The sequence below is a fragment of the Triticum urartu genome, chromosome 5, assembly GCF_003073215.2.
Source record: "Triticum urartu cultivar G1812 chromosome 5, Tu2.1, whole genome shotgun sequence".
In the NCBI taxonomy this organism is placed as follows: domain Eukaryota; kingdom Viridiplantae; phylum Streptophyta; class Magnoliopsida; order Poales; family Poaceae; genus Triticum; species Triticum urartu.
Genome location: NC_053026.1, coordinates 322,258,058 through 322,279,908, shown reverse-complemented (window position 1 = coordinate 322,279,908; position 21,851 = coordinate 322,258,058). Strand labels below are relative to the sequence as shown.

General features: G+C 45.4%; 1 protein-coding gene across 1 annotated transcript; it reads left to right on the top strand.

Annotated features, from left to right (window-relative positions):
- The first annotated feature begins 20,454 nt into the window (after nucleotides 1–20,454).
- LOC125555958 (zinc finger protein CONSTANS-LIKE 5-like) lies at nucleotides 20,455–21,270 on the top strand. Its single transcript, XM_048718763.1, has 2 exons — nucleotides 20,455–20,712; nucleotides 20,803–21,270. The coding sequence occupies exons 1-2, from the start codon at nucleotides 20,485–20,487 to the stop codon at nucleotides 21,094–21,096; spliced, it is 522 nt and encodes a 173-aa protein (XP_048574720.1). The 5' UTR covers nucleotides 20,455–20,484; the 3' UTR covers nucleotides 21,097–21,270.
- Nucleotides 21,271–21,851: the final 581 nt, after the last annotated feature.

The following is a 21,851-nucleotide window of genomic DNA, read 5'->3' as shown; positions in this document are numbered from 1 at the left end:
GTCTATTTCCTCGCCGCTCCTCGTACGCGGGCGTCTTCAGGGTTCGGTTTCACCATCGAACAGATCCTTGCGTTTTCTCCATGGGTCATCATCGCGAAGCCACCTTCGATGTCCCATGAACACGGTTTTTGAAGACCCGGGGTCTCTATCTAGCTGGCGATACGTTGTGTCATCCATGCACCTAACGCATCCAGAAAATCCGTGGACCACCTGCCCCGCGACATATCCGTAACCGAGATAGTCGTGCACCGTCGTGAGCAGTGCGACTCTCATAGGGAAATATTCTTTCTTTGCGGCGTCCCATGTATTGGCTGGCGTTTTCCACAGCGTGTCTAGCTCCTCTTTCAGCAGCCCCAGATACAGATTGATGTCGTTCCCTGGTTGTTTCAGCCCTTCAATTAGCATACTCATGTGAATGTACTTCCTCTTCATGTACAACCAGGGGGAAGGTTTTACATCCACACAAACACATGCCAGGTGCTATGTGTGCTTCTCTGGCTGCCAAACGGATTGACTCCATCGATGCTCGTGCCCAGCATGATGTTCCTTGGATCGTCCCCAAATTCTGGGTGTTCGAAGTTCAACGCTTGCCACTGGCTCTCATCCTTAGGGTGACTCAGCATCTTGTCTTTTTATTTATCTCCGGATCATTTCCGTCATCTTCTCGCTTCTTCTCCTCCCTACCCGCGTGCCAACGCAGGAGCTTTGCTAGCTTAGGGTCCGCGAAATACCGCTGCAGACGAGGAGTGATCGGAAAGTACCACACCACTTTTTGAGGAGCTTTCTTCCTCTTCTTGTATCGAGTGACGCCGCACACCGGACATATGGTAGACTCCACGTGCTCATCCCGATAAATGATGCAATTGTTCATGCACACATGGTATTTCACGTGCGGTAAATCCAGAGGACACACGATTTTCTTCGCCTCTTCGAAACTGGTCGGGCACTTGTTCCCCTTGGGAAGAAATTCGTGCCAGAATGACATGTTCTCGTCGAAGCATGCGTCGGTCATTTTGTGGTTTACCTTCATCTCCAGAGCCATGAGCGTTACTTTCAGGCGGGTATCGTCGGGCCTGCATCCTTCATACAATGGAGTAACCGCATCTATCTCCAGTTGATCCAGCTTGGCTTTCTCTCGGGCGGCAGCTCTTGCGTTATCCGTCTGCTTGAATATGATGGTCCTGCACCCAGCCCATCGATGGTCCCTCGTCGTCTGCTCCGGCATCTTCATCTTCATGATCATGCCATTCGTCTTGATCTTCCTCATCATCATGTCCGGCATCTTCAACATGATGGCCGTGTACTGCATCACCATCGTGATCATGTCCTGGAGATTCTTCGTCTTCTTGCCCGCCCTCGCCGCAGTGGTTTTCTTGCTGCCCTTCCTCATTTCTTGCCCACCCCCCATGGACGACTTCATAGTCATCTTCATCACCTTGCCACCGATAGCCATCCATGAAACCACGCAAGAGTAGGTGGTCCCGCACCTGCCCGGAATCCGGGTCCGCAATAAGGCTCTTCAGCTTGCATCTTCGACACGGACATCTTATCTTTGTCTCGTTCTTTTGAAGCATCTCGGCCTTCGCGGAGCTCAAAAACCTATTCACGATGCCTTCGGTCATCGTGCGGACCATGGTCTCCTGCGGGGTAGAGCAAAACGATATTTTAGAACCAAGAAAAAATTTGGCATGACTTTGCCTAAAAATAGGACCAAAAAGAATGCATAGTGCCAAATTCTCGCCGAAACGGAAATGAATCAACATTCCGGCAAAATATTGGCAACTATCGTATTTCAAATACCGCTACCTGCAAACACAAACATATATGCAACACCACAAACATATGCAACACCACAAACATACGTAGATCTAGGTAGGTCATAAAAAGTGCATGTGCACGTTGTTGTTGGAGGGAGAAAAAAGTAGATCTACAACATAAAGAAAGCTTTCCCCTTCTTACCTATCACAAAAAGGTAATTTAACCACTTAATTTGGGTGAATCTATGGTGCAAATGAGGTGAGGAGGAGGAGGCACCCGAGACAAGCTTGGAGGAGGAGGTGGAGAGAAGGAAGTGCGGAAAGTGAGTGTGGTAGGTGTGGCTGTCCAAAATATCTAGCTGGTCTCAGGTTACTAATGGCGCACCTCCTAAAAATGCGCCATTAGTAACCCTGGTTACCAATGGCGCACCAGTTAGGGGTGCGCCATTACTAGTTTTGCAAAAAAAAATTGTTAGTAGTGGGGCACCTTGTTTGTGGTGCGTCATTACTAGTTTGAACTTGTAATGGCGCACTTCACAAAGGTGCGCCATTACTAGTTTTGAAAAAAAAGCAAATTTTTTTGTTAGTTCTGGCGCACGGAGTGTGTGGTGGTTTTAACTAGTAATGGCGCACTGTGCCTTGGTGCGCCATTAATAGTTTTGGAAAAATAATAATAATAAAATTTCCTAGTAATGGCGCACCATGTGTCTGGTGCGCCATTAGTAATGACGACACTAATGGCGCACCTGTACCTGGTGCGCCACTGGGCTATATAGCAGTGGCGCACCACATACATGGTGCACCATTAATATCCATATTGGCTATAGCCCTTTTCCTAGTAGTGGGACTAACCTATTAACTGGAGGGACTAACCTATTAACTGGAGGCCCAGCCCAAATTGTTGTTTTCTTGCCTATTTCAGTGTTTCCAAGAAAAGGAATATCAAACGGAGTCCAAACGGAATGAAACCTTTGGGAGAGTTATTTTTGAAACGGAAGCAATCCAGGAGACTTGGAGTAGACGTCAGGGAAGCTTCGAGGAAGCCACGAGGCAGGGAGGCGCGCCCTACCCCCTGGGCGCGCCTCCACCCTCGTGGGCCCCTCGTGGCTCCCCTGACCGACTTCTTTCGCCTATATATGTCCATATACCCTAAAAACATCAGGGGACACAATAGATCGGGAGTTCTGCCGCCACAAGCCTCTATAGCCACCAAAAACCAATCGGGTCCCTGTTCTGGCACCCTGCCGGAGGGGGGATCCATCACCGGTGGCCATCTTCATCATGCCGGTGCTCTCCATGACGAGGAGGGAGTAGTTCACCCTCGGGGCTGAGGGTATGTACCAGTAGCTATGTGTTTGATCTCTCTCTCTCTCGTGTTCTTGATTCGGCATGATCTTGATGTATCGCGAGCTTTGCTATTATAGTTGGATCTTATGATGTTTCTCCCCCTCTACTCTCTTGTGATGGATTGAGTTTTCCCTTCGAAGTTATCTTATCGTATTGAGTCTTTAAGGATTTTAGAACACTTGATGTATGTCTTGCATGTGCTTATCTCTGATGACAATGGGATATTCACGTGATACACTTGATGTATGTTTTGGTGATCAACTTGCGGGTTCCGTAACATTGTGAACTTATGCATAGTGGTTGGCACACGTTTTCGTCTTGACTCTCCGGTAGAAACTTTGGGGAACTCTTTGAAGTACTTTGTGTTGGTTGAATAGATGAATCTGAGATTGTGTGATGCATGTCGTATAATCATACCCACGGATACTTGAGGTGACATTGGAGTATCTAGGTGACATTAGGGTTTTGGTTGATTTGTGTCTTAAGTTGTTATTCTAGTACGAACTCTATGATAGATCGAACGGAAAGAATAGCTTCATGTTATTTTACTACGGACTCTTGAATAGATCGATCAGAAAGGATAACTTTGAGGTGGTTTCGTACCCTACCATAATCTCTTCGTTTGTTCTCCGCTATTAGTGACTTTGGAGTGACTCTTTGTTGCATGTTGAGGGATAGTTATATGATCCAATTATGTTATTGTTGTTGAGAGAACTTGCACTAGTGAAAGTATGAACCCTAGGCCTTGTTTCCTAGCATTGCAATACCGTTTGTGCCCACTTCTATCATTAGTTAGCTTGCTGTTTTTATATTTTCAGATTACAAAAACCCATATCTACCATCCATATTGCACTTGTATCACCATATCTTCACCGAACTAGTGCACCTATGCAATTTACCATTGTATTGGGTGTGTTGGGGACACAAGAGACTCTTTGTTATTTGGTTGCAGGGTTGCTTTAGAGAGACCATCTTCAACCTACGCCTCCCATGGATTGATAAACCTTAGGTCATCCACTTGAGGGAAATTTTCTACTGTCCTACAAACCTCTGCACTTGAAGGCCCAACAATGTCTACAAGAAGAAGGTTGCGTAGTAGACATCACTCCGTATATCGGAGAGGTATCTCTGGTCCCTCTCGGTAGTGCACATCACGATGAGCCTTGCAAGCAATGTGACTAATGAGTTAGTCACGGGATGATGCATTATGGAACGAGTAAAGAGACTTGCCGGTAACGAGATTGAACTAGGTATGATGATACCGATGATCGAATCTCGGGCAAGTAACATACCGATGACAAAGGGAACAACGTATGTTGTTTTGCGGTTTGACCGATAAAGATCTTCGTAGAATATGTAGGAACCAACATGGGCATCCAGGTTCCGCTATTGGTTATTGACCGGAGATGAGTCTCGGTCATGTCTACATAGTTCTCGAACCCGTAGGGTCCGCACGCTTAACGTTCGATGACGATATGTATTATGAGTTATGTGATTTGATGTACCGAAGGTTGTTCGGAGTCCCGGATGTGATCACAGACATGACGAGGAATCTCGAAATGGTCGAGAGATAAATATTCATATATTGGAAGGCTACATTCGGACAGCGGAATGGTTCGGGTCGTTTCGAATAAGTTTTGGAGTATTGGGGGCTACCGGAACCGCCCCCCCAGGAAGTTATTGGGCCTCATGGGCCTAATGGTGGAAGAGAGGAGGCAGGCCAAGGTGTGGCGCCCCCCTCCCTAGCCCAAACCGAATTCGACTAGGGATGGGCTAGGGGGGCCCGGCCTCCCCTTTCCTTGTCTTCTTCCTCTCCTTCCTTGTTCTCCTACTTGGACTAGGAAAGGGGGAAGCCTACTCCTACTAGGAGTAGGACCCCCCTTGGGCGCACACCCTTGTGGTCGGACCCCATAGACACACAAGTTGATCTTTAGCCGTGTGCGGTGCCCCCCTCCATAGTTTTACACCTCTGTCATATTGTCGTAGTGCTTAGGCGAAGCCTTGCGTCGGTAACTTCATCATCACCGTCAACACGCCGTCGTGCTAACGAAACTCACCCTCGGCTGGATCAAGAGTACAAGGGACGTCACCGAGCTGAACATGTTTAGATCACGGAGGTAACGTGCGTTCGGTACTTGATCGGTTGGATCACGAAGACGTTCGACTACATCAACCGCGTTACTAAACGCTGTCGCTTTCGGTCTATGAGGGTACGTAGACACACCCTCCCCTCTCGTTGCTATGCATCTCCTAGATAGATCTGGCGTGATAGTAGGAATTTTTTTGAAATACTGCGTTCCCCAACAGATGGTGTTTAACATTGAGATCTTGCATCGTACTAGAGAAATGAAAAGGTGGGTGTTGTCATTAAGCTTGATTTTTAAAAAGCTCATGACAAAGTAGATTGGAAGTTTCCACCGGAATGTCACAAATTAAGAGGGTTTGACCCTATCTGGTGTCAATGGGTTGAGAGTGTTCTATACAATGGTACATTGGGTGTGAAACTAAATGGGAAGGTTGGCGCTTATTTTTAGAGCCATAAAGGGGTTGGGTAGGGGGGCTTTCTCCTTTCCTGTTTAACCTGGTTGTGTATTGTTTAACTTAAATGGCCACAAAAGCTCAATCCAATGGCTTGATTACTGGATTAGCTACTGATCGAATTCCTAATGGCATTACTAGTATGCAATATGTTGATGATAGTGTGTTATGTATTGAACATGACCTTGATAAAGTTGTTAACTCGAAGCTATTACTTTCCATGTATGAGCTTATGTTACTTCTAAACATAAATTTCCAAAAAAGTAAGATTATCTATGTTGGAGGAGGATGACACTTTTAAATTCTATGTTGAACTGTTTAATTGTGACATAGACCAATTTCTATAAAATAGTTGGGAGTGCATGTGAGCTATTCCACCCCTAGAAACAATGATTGGGAATTCATAGTGACTAAGTTTTTATTCAGATGTGATGCTTGGGTTGGTAGGACTGTCTCTATGGCTGGTAGAACTATTCTACTTAATGTTGCTCTTACTATTATTGCGTATTACCACATGTCTATGTTTCTACTGAATAAGACCACTACTGAGAAGCTTGAAAAAATTAGGAGGAAATTCTTTTGGCAAGGGTCTAGCCTCAGAAAAATATATCATTTGGTGAAGTGGTCCGGGATATGTAGATCCAAGAAAAAAGGGGGCCTGGGGGTGAAAGACCTTAGAAGGAAAAAGTTGAGCCTTTTGGTCAAGTCATGGCGGAAATTGGAACAGTGGTGAAAACCAAGGGATGTGAAGGCTTCGCCTCGTCGACCCCAGGTAGACATGGTGAACTAGTGGACCGCATCTAGTGAGGTTGTGTCCCCGGCTCTCAAGAAGGAGCTAAATTTCCTATTCGTTTTCACCATACACACACTCTCGAAGTATAGAAATCAAAAGGCATTTGATGATATATAGGTTTCAGTGACCGTGGTGATAGTTGGCATTGATAGTTAATGGCGGTTGTGGCGGCTTGTGTGGTGCCTCAAGTACGCCAAACGTAGAGGTGTGGGTGTGCGTGAGTAGTTTGTTGTAGCTTTCCTTGTGGACTGGTGTGTGCGTGCGGGGGTCTTCGCCTTCTGCAGCTCCTTGTCATTACTTGTAATCCTTCCTTCCTATCTTAATGAAGTGTCACTTTTGCGAAATCCAAAAAAAAAACTGCCGCCACCACTCCTACAGATCTTCCTGCATTCTACATGGTGTCGATGAACTCCAAATTATATGAGTTAATAATGAGCCGATTGCATCAGCCGTCATGTCATCCATGCACCAGTCAATTATCCAATTCCCCAAACAATGAATTTCCCCTTCTTGTCCCTTGAGTTAATTGCACAACACTACCACATTTGCGACTAGGTTTGCAGAAAACCACCAAGTCGGTAATCCGTTGCAAAAATCACCACGTTCACACTAAATTTGTTGTAGAAAGCACTGAACGGGTGATTTAGCCTATTTGATCACTTTATGACAAGTAGGACCGCATTGTAAGAAGCTGACTTGGCAAAGAATTGACACAAACACCCCAGGAATCCAAAAAAATGCAATCAACACCCCCCTATGGACAACTACCAAGGAGCTCTACGACGCACCCTCTCTTCATCCCCTTCTTGTTACTACTCGCCGCAATTTGCCACCTCCCGCCCGACCTGCAGCGCCTCCATGCTGCCTCCCTTGAAGCCCCATCAGACGACCACCTCCACCACTTGCCTCAAGACGACCGCCGTTCCACACGACCATAACCCGGTTTGCCAAACACCATGGCCGCCTGCGTCGGCGACCCTGCCTGCAACCTCCCATGGTGCCCCTCGCTGGAGGTCAACAACGAGCTCACTGCGTGCTACTTCATGGACTGGCCACAGAGGTCGGGGCAGCCGAGGCCAGTCGGGTCTGGGTGGCACACGCACTCGTCGGGTAGGAGAAGGGCACGACGGCTCAGGGCATGTGTCTCATCGCGCGGGAGGAGGGAGTGCAGCAGTAAAAAGCTCGCTGGCAGAGGGACGACACCTCGCCGGAGGTCAAGCGCGCGAGATATGCTGGAGGTCCTGGGCGGCATCGTGGACGAGCATGCCGCGAAGGAGGAGATGAGGAAAGGCGGGGCCGGCGGTGGGCTTCCGGCCGCGGCGACGGGAGCCGATGGGGGCAGCGCGGTTGGGTGTAAGCGGTGGCGGCTGTTGCCTCCTCCCGATCGGATCGAGAGCAGGGAATCGGGAGCATGGGTTGATTGCCAAGTCAGCTCCTTAAAAATTGGCCCTACTTGTCAGAAAGTGATTAAACAGGCCAAATCATCCGATGAGTGTTTTCTGGAACAAGTTTAGTGTGAATGCAATGCTTTTTGCAATGGATTACCAACTTGGTGGTTTTCTACAAACCTAATGCCAAATGTGGTAGTTTTCTACTTTTAATTCCATCCCTTAGGACCGCCACAACCATGAACCTAAGAAAGTCTTGATCAAAATAATTTTTGGGTTATTCCAATCTTCTTCGTTGAGTCATGAAGACCTAGCTCCTCCATTTCTCGAACCACTGTTCCTAAGAATTTATCTATTTTGCTCCAAGCCTATCCATCGCGCGCGCGTGTGTGTGAGAGAGAGAGAGAGATCATATGGGTTCTTAAGATTGCTTTGGCTAAAGATGTTTTGAAGTGTTCCATCAAGTTAATATGCTTTTCTTGTTACTCTTGGATGGTGTGAGCCTCCTACAAGGTGTAGCGACCAGACCTCAAACAGTCTGATCTCTGTACTCCGGTGTGATCCCTGGATAAGTAATGCTGACACCACACAGTACTAGGAGGATTTATAACAGAGTAGCAATCACACACTTATTACATCGAGTGTCTCAATAGAGAACTTATTACAATAAATATGGCTTAAGGCCATCTAATAACGATAACAGCGGAAGGCTTGGAAGACAAGTGAGTCCATCAACTCCAACAGCATCACTGAGTATAGAACCACAACCTAAAAACTCCTCAATCGTCGTCTAAAAAGTCTGCAACATTAACGTTGCAGCCCGAAACGGGTCAGCACATGGAATATGCTGGCAATGTAACACATAGAGAGTAATGGAATGAAACAGCTATACTATATGCATGTTTGGCTGGTGGACAGCTCTATGGTTACAGTTTTCCGTAAAGCCAATTTTTCCCTACTGCAAAGGAATAAATTTATTTAACTATCATGGTAGTTGTTAAACATTGAGAATGGTTGACAGCATTCTCAATCCCAATTAAGTATCATCATTAAACGACCCAACAAAATTAATTTAGAGTAACATGTTGAGATTCACATGATAATCCAGGTACTAGATACTCAAAACGTCCATAACCGGGGACATGGCTAACCATGATTAGTTTATACTCTGCAGAGGTTTGCGCACTTTTCCCCACAAGACTCGATCGCCTCCGTTTGTTTTCTCGCACTACATGGTGTTTGAGAAGACGGATGACCGAGACATAGTCTTTCAGAAGCGCTAGCACCTTACGATGGATAGACCGTTACACCTACTTTCCCCTACATCTGCTAGTCTACCCTGTAAGAGTTCGCACGACTTAATCAACTACGCCAGAGCCCATAATGGCTTGTGGCTGCACACGGAAGTTTCTAGTATGAATAATCTCATGATCCCTTTGAGCCTGGGTGGCGGTCCAAAAGAAAAAGGCAATCCTGGAATACCCAGGCACCTCAATCGACCTAGATGTGTATTTAAGTTGCCACCTTAGATAAACCAATAATTAATAAACTCACATCTGTCATGGATATCACTCACCCAATCCACGTCTACTAGCATAGCATGGCATAATAAGCAAACGTAGAAGTAACTCCCAAAGGTTTGTTAATAAACAGGTAATAGGTACTACCTCAACTACTTCCCATCCCAAAATTTAATTAGATCCTAATCATGCAATGTTTGAGGATTGGTCTAATGCAATAAAACTGGGTAGTAGGAAAAATATGATCAAAGTGTTACTTGCCTTGCTGATGATCCGCGAAACCTAGAGATTCGAAATAACAGGCGGCGCACTCCGGGTATTCTATCGCAGACAAACAAACAAGCATACAATAAGTACCCAGAAGGTTCAACTTAAGAACTCCGGTTTGCAAAAAGAATCAAATCGAACGAAGCAACGAAAGTCAAACGGCGAAAGAAAACAACTTCGTTCTACCAATCTGGATCTAAGGCAATTTTTACAGTAGCAAAAACTTTTTTAAGTTGGTTAAACGGATAGAGGGTTTTGAGACGAAACTCCAGGCGCTTGAATCGCCTGATTCCGATAAACGAGCGAAAAGTTATACTAAAACGAAAATCAGATCAGAAATCGCGATCAGAAAAATCGCGGATTTAATCGGGGAAAAAGAAAAAAACGACGAAGGCTTGCTAAAAAAATAAACCGGGAAAACTGATATATTTAAAAAAAACCAAAACTAAAAAAACCGAAAACTAAAAAAACCGGCGAAAACCGATCGGTTTTTTTAGAAACCGGCGGCGTGGAAAACAAGGCGCACCTCGGGCGGCGTGCGACGGCGGCGGCGGGGCGGCCCGGGGCTCGAGGCGGCTCGGGGCTGGGGCTAGGGTTTGGCTTCGGCTGGGCCTCCCCCCCGGCTTTTAATGCTTAGCCGGGCCAGAGTCCGGGTCGGACACGGCCCGTTAGGTCGGTTCGTTTTTTTATAATTACGCGCAGAAGAAAAATAAAAAGAAATACTAAACGGACTCCCAAAATTCCGAAATAAATTTTCCCGGGCTTCTAAAATCAAGCCGGACAAGGTGAACATTTATTTGGGGCCTACATGCAATTTTGAAAAACGCATATTTTTCCAAAATTCAAATAAAATAACGAAAAACTCCGAAATAAAATCTTATTTGATTTTATTATTAAATCCTCAATATTTCTTTATTTTGGGAAAGTCATTTTATTCCCTCTCTCATATTTTTGTAATAGAAATAATTGGCGATAAAATAATAAAAATCAAATGACCCTATTCTCAAAATTTGAGAAAACTCAAATATGAAAATAAAGAATTTCCCAACTCTCTCCGTGGGTCCTTGAGCTACGTAGAAATTCCTAGGACCAAACCAAAAGCAAAATAAAATATGATATGCAATGATGATCTAATGTATAACATTTCAAATTGAAAATTTGGGATGTTACAAACCTACCCCCCTTAAGATGAATCTCGCCCTCGAGATTCGGGTTGGCTAGAAAATATGTGAGGGTGGTCCTTGAGCAAATCTTCCTCTCGTTCCCAGGTGGCTTCGTCCTCCGTGTGGTGGCTCCACTGAACTTTGCAAAACTTGATAACCTTGCTGCGAGTGACTCGACTGGCAAACTCGAGAATCTTAATTGGTTTCTCCTCGTAGGTCAAATCGTTATCCAACTGAATTGCTTCCAATGGCACTGTGTCTCTCAAGGGTATGTCAGCCATATCTGCGTGGCACTTCTTCAACTGAGAAATGTGGAACACATCATGAACTCCTGACAATCCTTCAGGCAATTCCAACTTGTAGGCCACTTCTCATACGCTCCAATACTCGGTATGGTCCTACAAATCGTGGCACTAACTTTCCTTTAACACCAAAGCGCTTTGTTCCCCGAAGTGGTGATACTCGAAGATAAGCTCTATCTCCAACTTCGTAAACTGTCTCTTTGCGTTTAGAATCTGCATAACTCTTCTGTCTAGACTGGGCTATCTTGAGCCTATCGCGAACCAATTTCACCTTCTGTTCAGACTCTTTAATCAAGTCAGGTCCAAACAACTGGCGGTATCCAACTTCGTCCCATGACAACGGTGTCCTGCACCTCCTTCCGTACAAGGCTTCGAAAGGGGCCATCTTTAAACTGGTTTGGTAACCGTTGTTGTAAGAGAACTCTGTATATGGCAAATTGTCGTCCCAACTAGATCCGTAATCTAGCGCACAAGCTCTCAGCATATCCTCCAAAATCTGATTGACTCTCTCGGTCTGTCCATCTGTCTGTGGATGAAAAGCTGTACTGAATTCTAGCCTAGTACCCAAAGTTTCGTGCAACTGCTTCCAGAACTTTGAGGTAAACTGGGTTCCTCTATCTGATACGATACTCCTCTGAACTCCATGCAAACATACGATCCTCCTCATGTATATCTTTGCCAACTTAGCACTGGTGTAAGTGGTCTTTACCGGAATGAAATGAGCTACCTTTGTCAAACGATCGACTACAACCCAAATCGAGTCATAGCCTGAACAAGTCCTGGGTAATCCCGTGATAAAATCCATGCCTAACTTATCCCACTTCCATTCGGGTATCGGCAATGGTTGTAACAATCCTGCTGGCTTCTGATGCTCTGCTTTTACTCTCTGACATACATCACAAACTGCTACATATTCCGCAATATCTTTCTTCATTCCGGTCCACCAGAAAATATCCTTCAAATCCAAATACATCTTGGTATTTCCTGGGTGAATCGAATATGGTGAATCGTGTGCCTCTTGCAGAATTAGCTTCCTAATCTCCGGGTCATTGGGCACATAAACACGGTCTTCAAACCATAGGGTATCGTGCTCATCCTCACGAAATCCCTTAGCCTTTCCTTTGCTAAGTTTCTCTTTAATAGAAGCAATCTCCTTGTCAGTCTCCTGAGCTTCTCTGATTCTATCCATCAAAGTTGACTGAATCTCCAATGCTGCTACATAGCCTCTCGGAACTATTTCCGAACATAGTTCGCGAAGATTTTCTGCTAACTCCCTTGGTATTTCTCCCGTCATTGATGTATTGACATGGCTCTTACGGCTTAATGCGTCAGCTACTACATTAGCCTTTCCGGGATGATAATGCAATTTCATATCATAATCCTGGATGAGCTCCAACCATCTCCTTTGTCTGAGGTTTAACTCCTTCTGTGTGAAAATATACTTCAAACTCTTATGATCCGTATACACCTCGCAATGGTTTCCAATCAGAAAATGTCTCCAAGTCTTCAGTGCATGCACTATAGCTGCTAACTCCAAATCATGCGTAGCGTAATTCAACTCATGAGGCTTAAGCTGTCGTGGGGCATATGAAACAACTCTCCCTTCCTGCATCCGCACTGCCCCAAGTCCTCGACGTGAAGCGTCGCAATACACCTCATAATCCTTGGTCTGGTCTGACAAAATCAACACCGGTGAGATAACAAAACGTTTCTTCAACTCCTGAAAACTAGCCTCACATTCCTCCGTCCATATGAACTTGGTATCCTTCTTTAATAACTCCGTCATAGGCTTTGCAATCTTGGAGAAATTCTTAGTGAATCTCCGATAGTATCCTGCGAGTCCAAGAAAACTCCGGATCCCTCCAACTGTGGTTGGTGCTTCCCACTTGCTCACGGCATCAACTTTAGTGGGATCTACTGACATACCTTCTCCGGATATAACGTGTCCGAGGAATCCTACTTCCTTCAACCAAAACTCACATTTGCTGAACTTGGCATACAACTGATGTTCTCTGAGCTTACCAAGTACCAAACGTAAATGCTCCTTATGCTCCTCTTCATTTTTCGAGTAAACCAGGATATCATCAATGAACACCATGACGAACTTATCCAAGAACTCCATAAACACTTTGTTCATCATGTTCATAAAATAAGCAGGTGCGTTAGTCAGACCAAATGACATAACGGTATACTCGTACAGCCCATACCTGGTGGTAAAAGCTGTCTTAGGAATATCCTGTTCTCGAATCTTCAACTGGTGGTATCCTGATCGTAGATCGATCTTGGAAAATACCTTAGCTCCTTGCAATCGATCAAACAGATCATTGATCATTGGTAGTGGGTACTTGTTCTTGATGGTTACTTCATTCAATCCTCGATAATCAACAACCATCCTTAACGATCCATTCTTCTTCTCCACTAGAAGTACTGGCGATCCCCAAGGCAAAGAACTTGGGCGAATATATCGCTTATCCAGTAACTCTTTAATCTGCTTCTTAATTTCCACCAAATCCTTTGCAGGCATGCTGTATGGTCTCTTTGATATTGCCCCTGTGCCTGGCAATAGCTCAATCAAAAACTCTATCTCTATCCGGTGGCATGCCTGGCAACTCTTCTGGAAATACATCAGGGAAATCCCTCACTACTGGTACTTCCTCCTGCACAACTCCTGTTAAAAAATTTACTTGAGTCCCTTTTGGCACATGCCGGGATACATACTTGATCCTTCTCCCTTCTGGGGTAGTAAGTAAAATTGTCTTACTGGCGCAATCGATATTCCCCCATACATCGACAGCCAATCCATACCCAGAATTACATCCAATCCTTGTGATTCCAAAATGATTAAATCCGAGGGAAACACATGCCTACCTATACTCAATGGCACTTGAAAACATCCTTGACTAGCCATATACTCCGCTCCTGGTGAGCTTACTAGCATAGGTGTTCTAAGAACCTTAGTGGGCAGGTTATACTTATCCACAAATCCCCTTGATATGTATGAATGCGACGCACCAGTATCAAAAAGAACGAGTGCAGTAAATGACTTAACCAAAAACTTACCGATTACGGCATCCGGCTGCTCTTCAACCTCCTCCACGTTAACGTGGTTCACCTATCCCCTATTGAAAGGGTTCGGCTTCTTCCCAGAACTTCCATTGCCATTCTGGCCTTGAGGACATTCATTGGCATAATGTCCGGTCTTCTAACACTTAAAGCAAGTGACTTGGCTCAGGTCCTTCTTGGCTGGGGTTGATGGGTTGGTGCGATTCTGGCCTTTGCTTCCTCCATTGCCATTACCATTCTTGGTGCCATTGTGATTGTGCGAGCTACCTCCTCCATGAGTATGCTGAAAATGTCCTCCCGATCTAGGGGTAAAACGTGGCCTCTGCTGAGCTCTTGAATTGTACTTCCCTTGTGCATACTTCCTCTTGCGACTTTCAATTTGCTGCTGCTTGCCTTCAATCATAAGAGCACGGTCTACCAACTCCTGGTAGTTGTTGAAGGTTGCTACCATCAACTGCATGCTCAACTCATCATTCAGTCCTTCCAGAAACTTCTCCTGCTTAGCTGCATCTGTAGTAACGTCATCCGGGGCATAACGTGTTAATTTACTAAATTCCTCCACATACTGGCCAACTGTCCGTCCTCCCTGGCGCAAGTTGCGAAACTCTCGCTTCTTCATGGCCATAGCTCCTGCTGAAACATGGGCAGTACGAAAGGCCTGCTGAAACTGGTCCCATGTGACAGTGTCGACAGGGAAAGTGGCTGTGAAATTCTCCCACCATGATGATGCGGGTCCTTCAAGCTGATGTGCGGCAAACTTCACCTTCTCCGCATCTGTGCATCCTACTGTGGTCAACTCTCTAGCTGTCTTGCGGAGCCAATCATCTGCTACTATCGGCTCGGTGATACTAGAAAACACCGGCGGATTCAGCCTAAGAAAATGGGCTAAGTGATCAACAGGTGGTGGTGGTGGGTTGTTGTTATCGTTCCCCTGATTCTGATTCTGGACTAGCAACTGCATCAATGTGTTCTGCTGCTGGATCAACTGGGTGAGCTCCGGTGGAAAGGTAAATCCAGGGTCACGTCTCGGAGGCATCTGAGGGTTTAGAAAAGATGAGATGTAAGAATAGAGGGGGTCTAAAGAGAAAACACTACCCATATGCACATGAGGCAAAAGCAAACAATTCACTTCATTCAATCAAACAAGGGCATACAATCGATCTAACTATCGCAAAAGTGCTCGGATTACTATATTTACATGGTGGACTACTACTACTGATGAGGTGGTCTACTAGAAATATTCTTCGGTTGCAGACTCCATGATATCTGCTCCGACTTCATCAACATAGTCATCATCGCTATTATCTGGATCCGAATCGGTGTCATCGATGATGATGTAGTCTTCCGAGCGAATCTCCTTGGGTTCTTCGTCTTCATCTACTGGTGTAGGGCCTCCCATAAATATCCCGATCTTCATTGTTAGGTCGGCATTCTTGTCCACCAATACTTCAATTTCCTCTTCATAATCTTCACGTGTAGCCTTGAGTTGTTCCTCTAGTTCCTTGATTCTCATCCTTGCCTTCTTCAGGTCTATCATGTCGGCGCACATCTGGTTCTCTTGTCGTCGAATGTGCTGGTTTAACTCCTGGATAAAAGCTGCAATGGATCTATCTCTTCTGGTGCTAATCATCTCCCAGTGTTCATCTCGGCGCCCACAAATCTGGTAGATAGTATCCTTGAGATCCTTGTGGTAGACTTCTCCAATGCGTCCCATGGCGATGTGAGCTGCCATACTCTTTCCTAGATTCCAAGTTGGTGCATCAAAAAAAGTCTATGGGCTCAGTGACTGGCATGAACGTCCTTCCTGGAACTTGAACTTGAATCATCCAGCCCTCTTCTTCAGGTAAAGTGGCGTTGTAGGTTCTGTAGAAGCTTGGTACTCCTATGTTCAGGTATCTAGTGACTTCCTTCAAGTGACGTCCAAAGGGTGTATCGTCATCCGGTCGCGTGAACTTGTTCCTTGCATCCGCCATCCTAAAGAGTAGAAAAGATGAGAGGTCAGAAGAGAAGAGAGTGAATAGTGATCTAGGTCTTTAGCTTAGTGGTCGTGTCCTACAGTCAGCGTGTGCTCTGATACCATCTCTGTAGCGACCAGACCTCAAACAGTCTGATCTCTGTGCTCCGGTGTCATCCCTGGATCAGTAATGCTGACACCACACAGTACTCGGAGGATTTATAACAGAGTGGCAATCACACACTTATTACATCGAGTGTCTCAATAGAGAACTTATTACAATAAATATGGCTTAAGGCCATCTAATAACGATAACAGCGGAAGGCTTGGAAGACAAGTGAGTCCATCAACTCCAACGACATCACTGAGTATAGAACCACGACCTAAAAACTCCTTAATCATCGTCTGAAAAGTCTGCAACATTAACGTTGCAGCCCGAAATGGGTCAGCACATGGAATATGCTGGCAATGTAACACATAGAGAGTAATGGAATGTAACAGCTATACTATATGCATGTTTGGCTGGTGAACAGCTCTATGGTTACAGTTTTGCGTAAAGCCAATTTTTCCCTACTTCAAAGGAATAAATTTATTTAACTATCATGGTAGTTATTAAACATTGAGAATGGTTGACAGCATTCTCAATCCCAATTAAGAATCATCATTAAACAACCCAACAAAATTAATTTAGAGTAACATGTTGAGATTCACATGATAATCCAGTTACTAGATACTCAAAACGTCCATAACCGGGGACACGGCTAACCATGATTAGCTTATACACTCTGCAGAGGTTTGCGCACTTTTCCCCACAAGACTCGAATGCCTCCGTTTGTTTTCTCGCACTACATGGTGTTTGAGAAGACGGGTGACCGAGACATAGTCTTTCAGAAGCGCTAGCACCTTACGATGGATAGACCGTTACACCTACTTTCCCCTACATCTGCTAGTCTACCCCGTAAGAGTTCACACGACTTAATCAACTACGCCAGAGCCCATAATGGCTTGTGGCTGCACACGGAAGTTTCTAGTATGAATAATCTCATGATCCCTTTGAGCCTGGGTGGCGGTCCAAAAGAAACAGGCAATCCTGGAATACCCAGGTACCTCAATCCACCCAGATGTGTATTTAAGTTGCCACCTTAGATAAAGCAATAACTAACAAACTCACATCTGTCATGGATATCACTCACCCAATCCACGTCTACTAGCATAGCATGGCATAATAAGCAAACGTAGAAGTAACTCCCAAAGGTTTGATAATAAACAGGTAATAGGTACTACCTCAACTACTTCCCATCCCACAATTTAATTAGATCCTAATCATGCAATGTTTGAGGGTTGGTCTAATGCAATAAAACTGGGTAGTAGGAAAAAGTATGATCAAAGTGTTACTTGCCTTGCTGATGATCCGCGAAACCTAGAGATTCAAAGTAACAGGCGGCGCACTCCGGGTATTCTATCGCAGACAAACAAACAAGCATACAATAAGTACTCATCTAATGCACAGGTAAAACTCAAATAAGAGATCTAACCAGAAGGTTCAACTTAAGAACTCTGGTTTGCAAAAAGAATCAAATCGAATGAAGCAACGAAAGTCAAACGGCGAAAGAAAACAACTTCATTCTACTAATCTGGATCTAAGGCAATTTTTACAGTAGCAAAAACTTTTTTAAGTTGGTTAAACGGATAGAGGGTTTTGAGACGAAACTCCAGGCGCTTGAATCGCCTGATTTCGATAAACGAGCGAAAAGTTATACTAAAACGAAAATCAGATCAGAAATCGCGATCAGAAAAATCGCGGATTTAATCCGAGAAAAAGAAAAAAACGATGAAGGCTTGCTAAAAAAATAAACCGGGAAAACCGATCTATTTAAAAAAACCGAAACTAAAAAAACTGAAAACTAAAAAAAGGCGAAAACTGATCTGTTTTTTTTAAAACCGGTGGCGCGGATTTCGAGGCGCACCTCGGGCGGCGGGCGGCGACGGCGGGCGGCGGCTCTGGCGGCGGCGGCGGGGCGGCGGGTGGCGGCGGCGGCGGTGGCTCGGGCGGGACTGGGCGGCGGCTAGGGTTTGGCTTCGGGGCTGGGCTGCCCTGGCTTATAAAGGCTAGCCGGGCCAGAGTCCCAGGCGGACACGGCCCGGTTAAGTCAGTGCGTGATTTTTTTATATATAATTATGCACGGAAGAAAAATAAAAAGAAATACTAAACGGACTCGAAAAATCCCGAAATAAATTTTCCCGGGCTTCTAAAATCAAGCCGCACAAGGTGAACTTTTATTTGGAGCCTAAATGCAATTTTGAAAAACGCCCATTTTTCCTAAATTCAAATAAAATAACGAAAAACTCCGAAATAAAATCTTATTTGATTTTATTATTAAATCCTCAATATTTCTTTATTTTGGGAAAGTCATTTTATTTCCTCTCTCATATTTTTGTAATAGAAATAATTGACGATAAAATAATAAAAATCAAATGATCCTATTCTCAAAATTTGAGAAAACTCAAATGTGAAAATAAAGAATTTCCCAACTCTCTCCGTGGGTCCTTGAGCTGCGTAGAAATTCCTAAGATCAAACCAAAAGCAAAATAAAATATGATATACAATGATGATCTAATGTATAACATTCCAAATTGAAAATTTGGGATGTTACAGAAGGTTAGGAGTCACATAAGGGCCTTCAAACCACCATATTGTGAAGGACTCAAAAGTTTGTACACGATAAAGAGATTGCCTTATTTGTGGTTCATCTACCGTGAGTGAGGTTTGAACCTTCACGGATGAGGAGTATGATAATGCATACTATCTAAAGCTTAGGATACACCGTCGAGCCCCCATCTATCGCAACCCTCTAAACTCAAACTTTACTTTCTTACAAGTTTCTGTTTCTTTTTTAACTTTTGTTAGTTTTCATGTGTACAAGTTTAGTAAGGATCAACCAATCTTGTTCTAAAACTTAACAATCCTAAAACTTTGTGGTAGTGATTATTTTGTAGGACTATTCACGCCCTCCAATCAGTTGTACATCAACCCAAGCCCCCTTTCACCTTTTTCTACCGTCGTGGTGCTGACTCACTATGACACCTCTCCTCCTATTGACCTACCGCTCAACTCGCCTGGCGTCAATTCTTGTCAATAACGCCTTGTCCTTGTGAACCGCCTACCCCCTAGAGGAAGGGGGCAACTTTGATGAACTCTCCCTTGTTAGCAGGGATGCAAGCGGGGCAGAGATAGCGGGCAATAGCATAGTAAAATATAGCATTAATAACTAATGATTGAGGTTTGCGGGATGGGGCAGGATCCCGCTGGCACCATACCTGTCAGCCATGACGTACTGCTTGCTCTTACTCATCGTCCCTCTTCTCTTCCCACCACCATTCTCCCATGCCTCTCCTCTCACCGCTCATCTCCTCTCATCGGCCTGACGGCCTAGCTTGGACCAAATGTGTTGTTTCTAGTTTCTCCTGTTAACCATTGGATTGATGCTCTATCAAAAATATGGAAAGGGAAATATCTAAGGGAGTGGCTACAAAACGGCCGCCTGAAATTTAAAGTTATCAGTCGATTTCTAGCTTTCAGTCTCAACCGTTGGATCAAGATCCAACATCCAGGGCATCATTTTCCACCTCAGCTCTCTTCTTCCTCACCCGATCTTTCCCCCAGCAGCCACCATGTACGGACCACGGGCCGGACCGCCAGCCGCCACCACCCGTGGCCGGAGGCGCTCCCGAACAGCCTCGCCCTCCCCGGAACCTCCTCCCACCGGCACACTGCTGTCGCCCCCGACCATCCCTCTAGCCCCGGGCCTTGCCGGCTTATTTTCCTCCGGTGAACCTTCACAACTGCCGTGCTGCCTCCCCCCACCACAGCCGTGCTGCCTCCCACCCCCACCCTAAGATATATGATGGGGTTCCTCCCCTCCAGTTGTTTCCCCCTTCAACCAAAATCAACTGACCCAAATTCCAAAGTCAGGCGGCTGACATGTAGGTATTATGAATGACGAACCACGTAGGTGGGTACACGCATGGGATTATGCATGTAGAGCGTGCAACATGCAACACACTTTTCATACGGGCAGTGCAGTCGTATTATAAATGACAAGTAGTTAAACGCATGACATGAATTACAGCTCAGAACACAGCTAGCACATAAATAGAGCATGCAACGTAATTTGTATCCATGTGTCTAAGTAGACACACTGTCACAACTGTCATACCAAATGAGACACTCTGTACCATGCATGTCATTGCGTACATAGTCCGTCGGATACACATGTATCGGTGTGAGCTCTTGCAACCTGTTTCCATATATTTGTAGCAGCCTAGCAATGTGTATATAAACTGACAAACACCTTAGTTTTGTAGAGACCAGACATCCAGAAGAGCGAGGACATGTGTACCCGGAGCAACTCGGCCTTCGTGCCGCCGGTGCCGAAGCCGCAGCAGAAGAAGTGGCGGCAGGAAGAGGAGTCAGGAGGCGGTCGCAGGGGATCCCGGGCCTCCCGGCGTGCGTTGACGAAGAGCGAGGATGTGCGGAGGTACAGCGCGGTGGAGCGTCGTGAGCGCATCGAGAGATACCGGAGCAAGCGCAAGCGCCGCAACTTCCAAAAGAAGATCACCGTACGTATTTGCTTTCCGATCACCTGGTTGATTTGCATTCATTCGTTCACTCAGCCATGCATTTCTTTCTGTATTACTACTACTTTGCAGTACGCTTGCCGGAAGGCGCTCGCGGATAGACGGCGAAGGATCCAGGGGCGCTTCGCACAAGCCGGAGAGGAAGATCAAAAGGCGTGCCTTGCAGAAACGACAGGCCAAGGTTCAAGCAGCAGTAGCGGAAGTGCGGTGCCGGAGTGGTGGCCAGCAATGGAGGAGGCGCTGGCCAGGAAGGAGGAGGTGGATGGCATCACTAAGCTCCTCCGCTGGGACCATGAGATGCTCGTCTCATACCTCGGCCTGAACCTCTCCTGTGCTAGTGACCCTTCCAATCATCCATCCACCTGAGCAATGTAGTGCAATCAAACGCCGTCTATCCAAGGTCACAAGATTGAATTCCGAAGTTAAAGAGAAAAAAAGGAGTCATATGTTGAGTTTTTCATTTTTCTACTATTTCCATTTCTGAAATGAACTTTTGATCCATCTATGGAAGCTGTTTATTTTTCCTTTTTTGAGATCCTATGGAAGCTGTAGGAATTGGAAATTCTGGCCAACTCACGGGCCAAATCGAACTTGGGCTATGCATCTCAAATTCTTGTATCTTTGCGGTGCATAATTTGCTTAAAGAGAGAATATTATTAATGCTTACTGGATGTGGTCCGGCACAGCACGTTTGGTCCACGCATTGTCGCGATGGAGTAGAGTGGAGTGAATGCCAACACTCAACTTCGACCTCATCGGGTAGTTGTCCTCTTTGTGTAGTGACCTACAGTCCGGTAGGGATCTCCGGTCCGGCGTAACCCTAGTCTTCCAGTGTTTATGGAAGCACCACAATAACATGGTCTTTCATGAGGTGATAGCCTCTCCCCAACTGATGTTGCACCACATTAAGAGAACTTTTTTACATGGGTCTCTCCAAAGTTGATCTACAACACAGCCTTTGACTGCGTGGGCTTGGTGCCGTGTGTGGCATTGCATAGTCACTTGGTACCTTGCCATATGTTCCGATAAGCCTCCCATCAATTATCCATGAAAAACTATAAATACCTATTTGGTATACAATTATAACAACATACCTATGGGGAGAAGGGATTTGTTCAGAC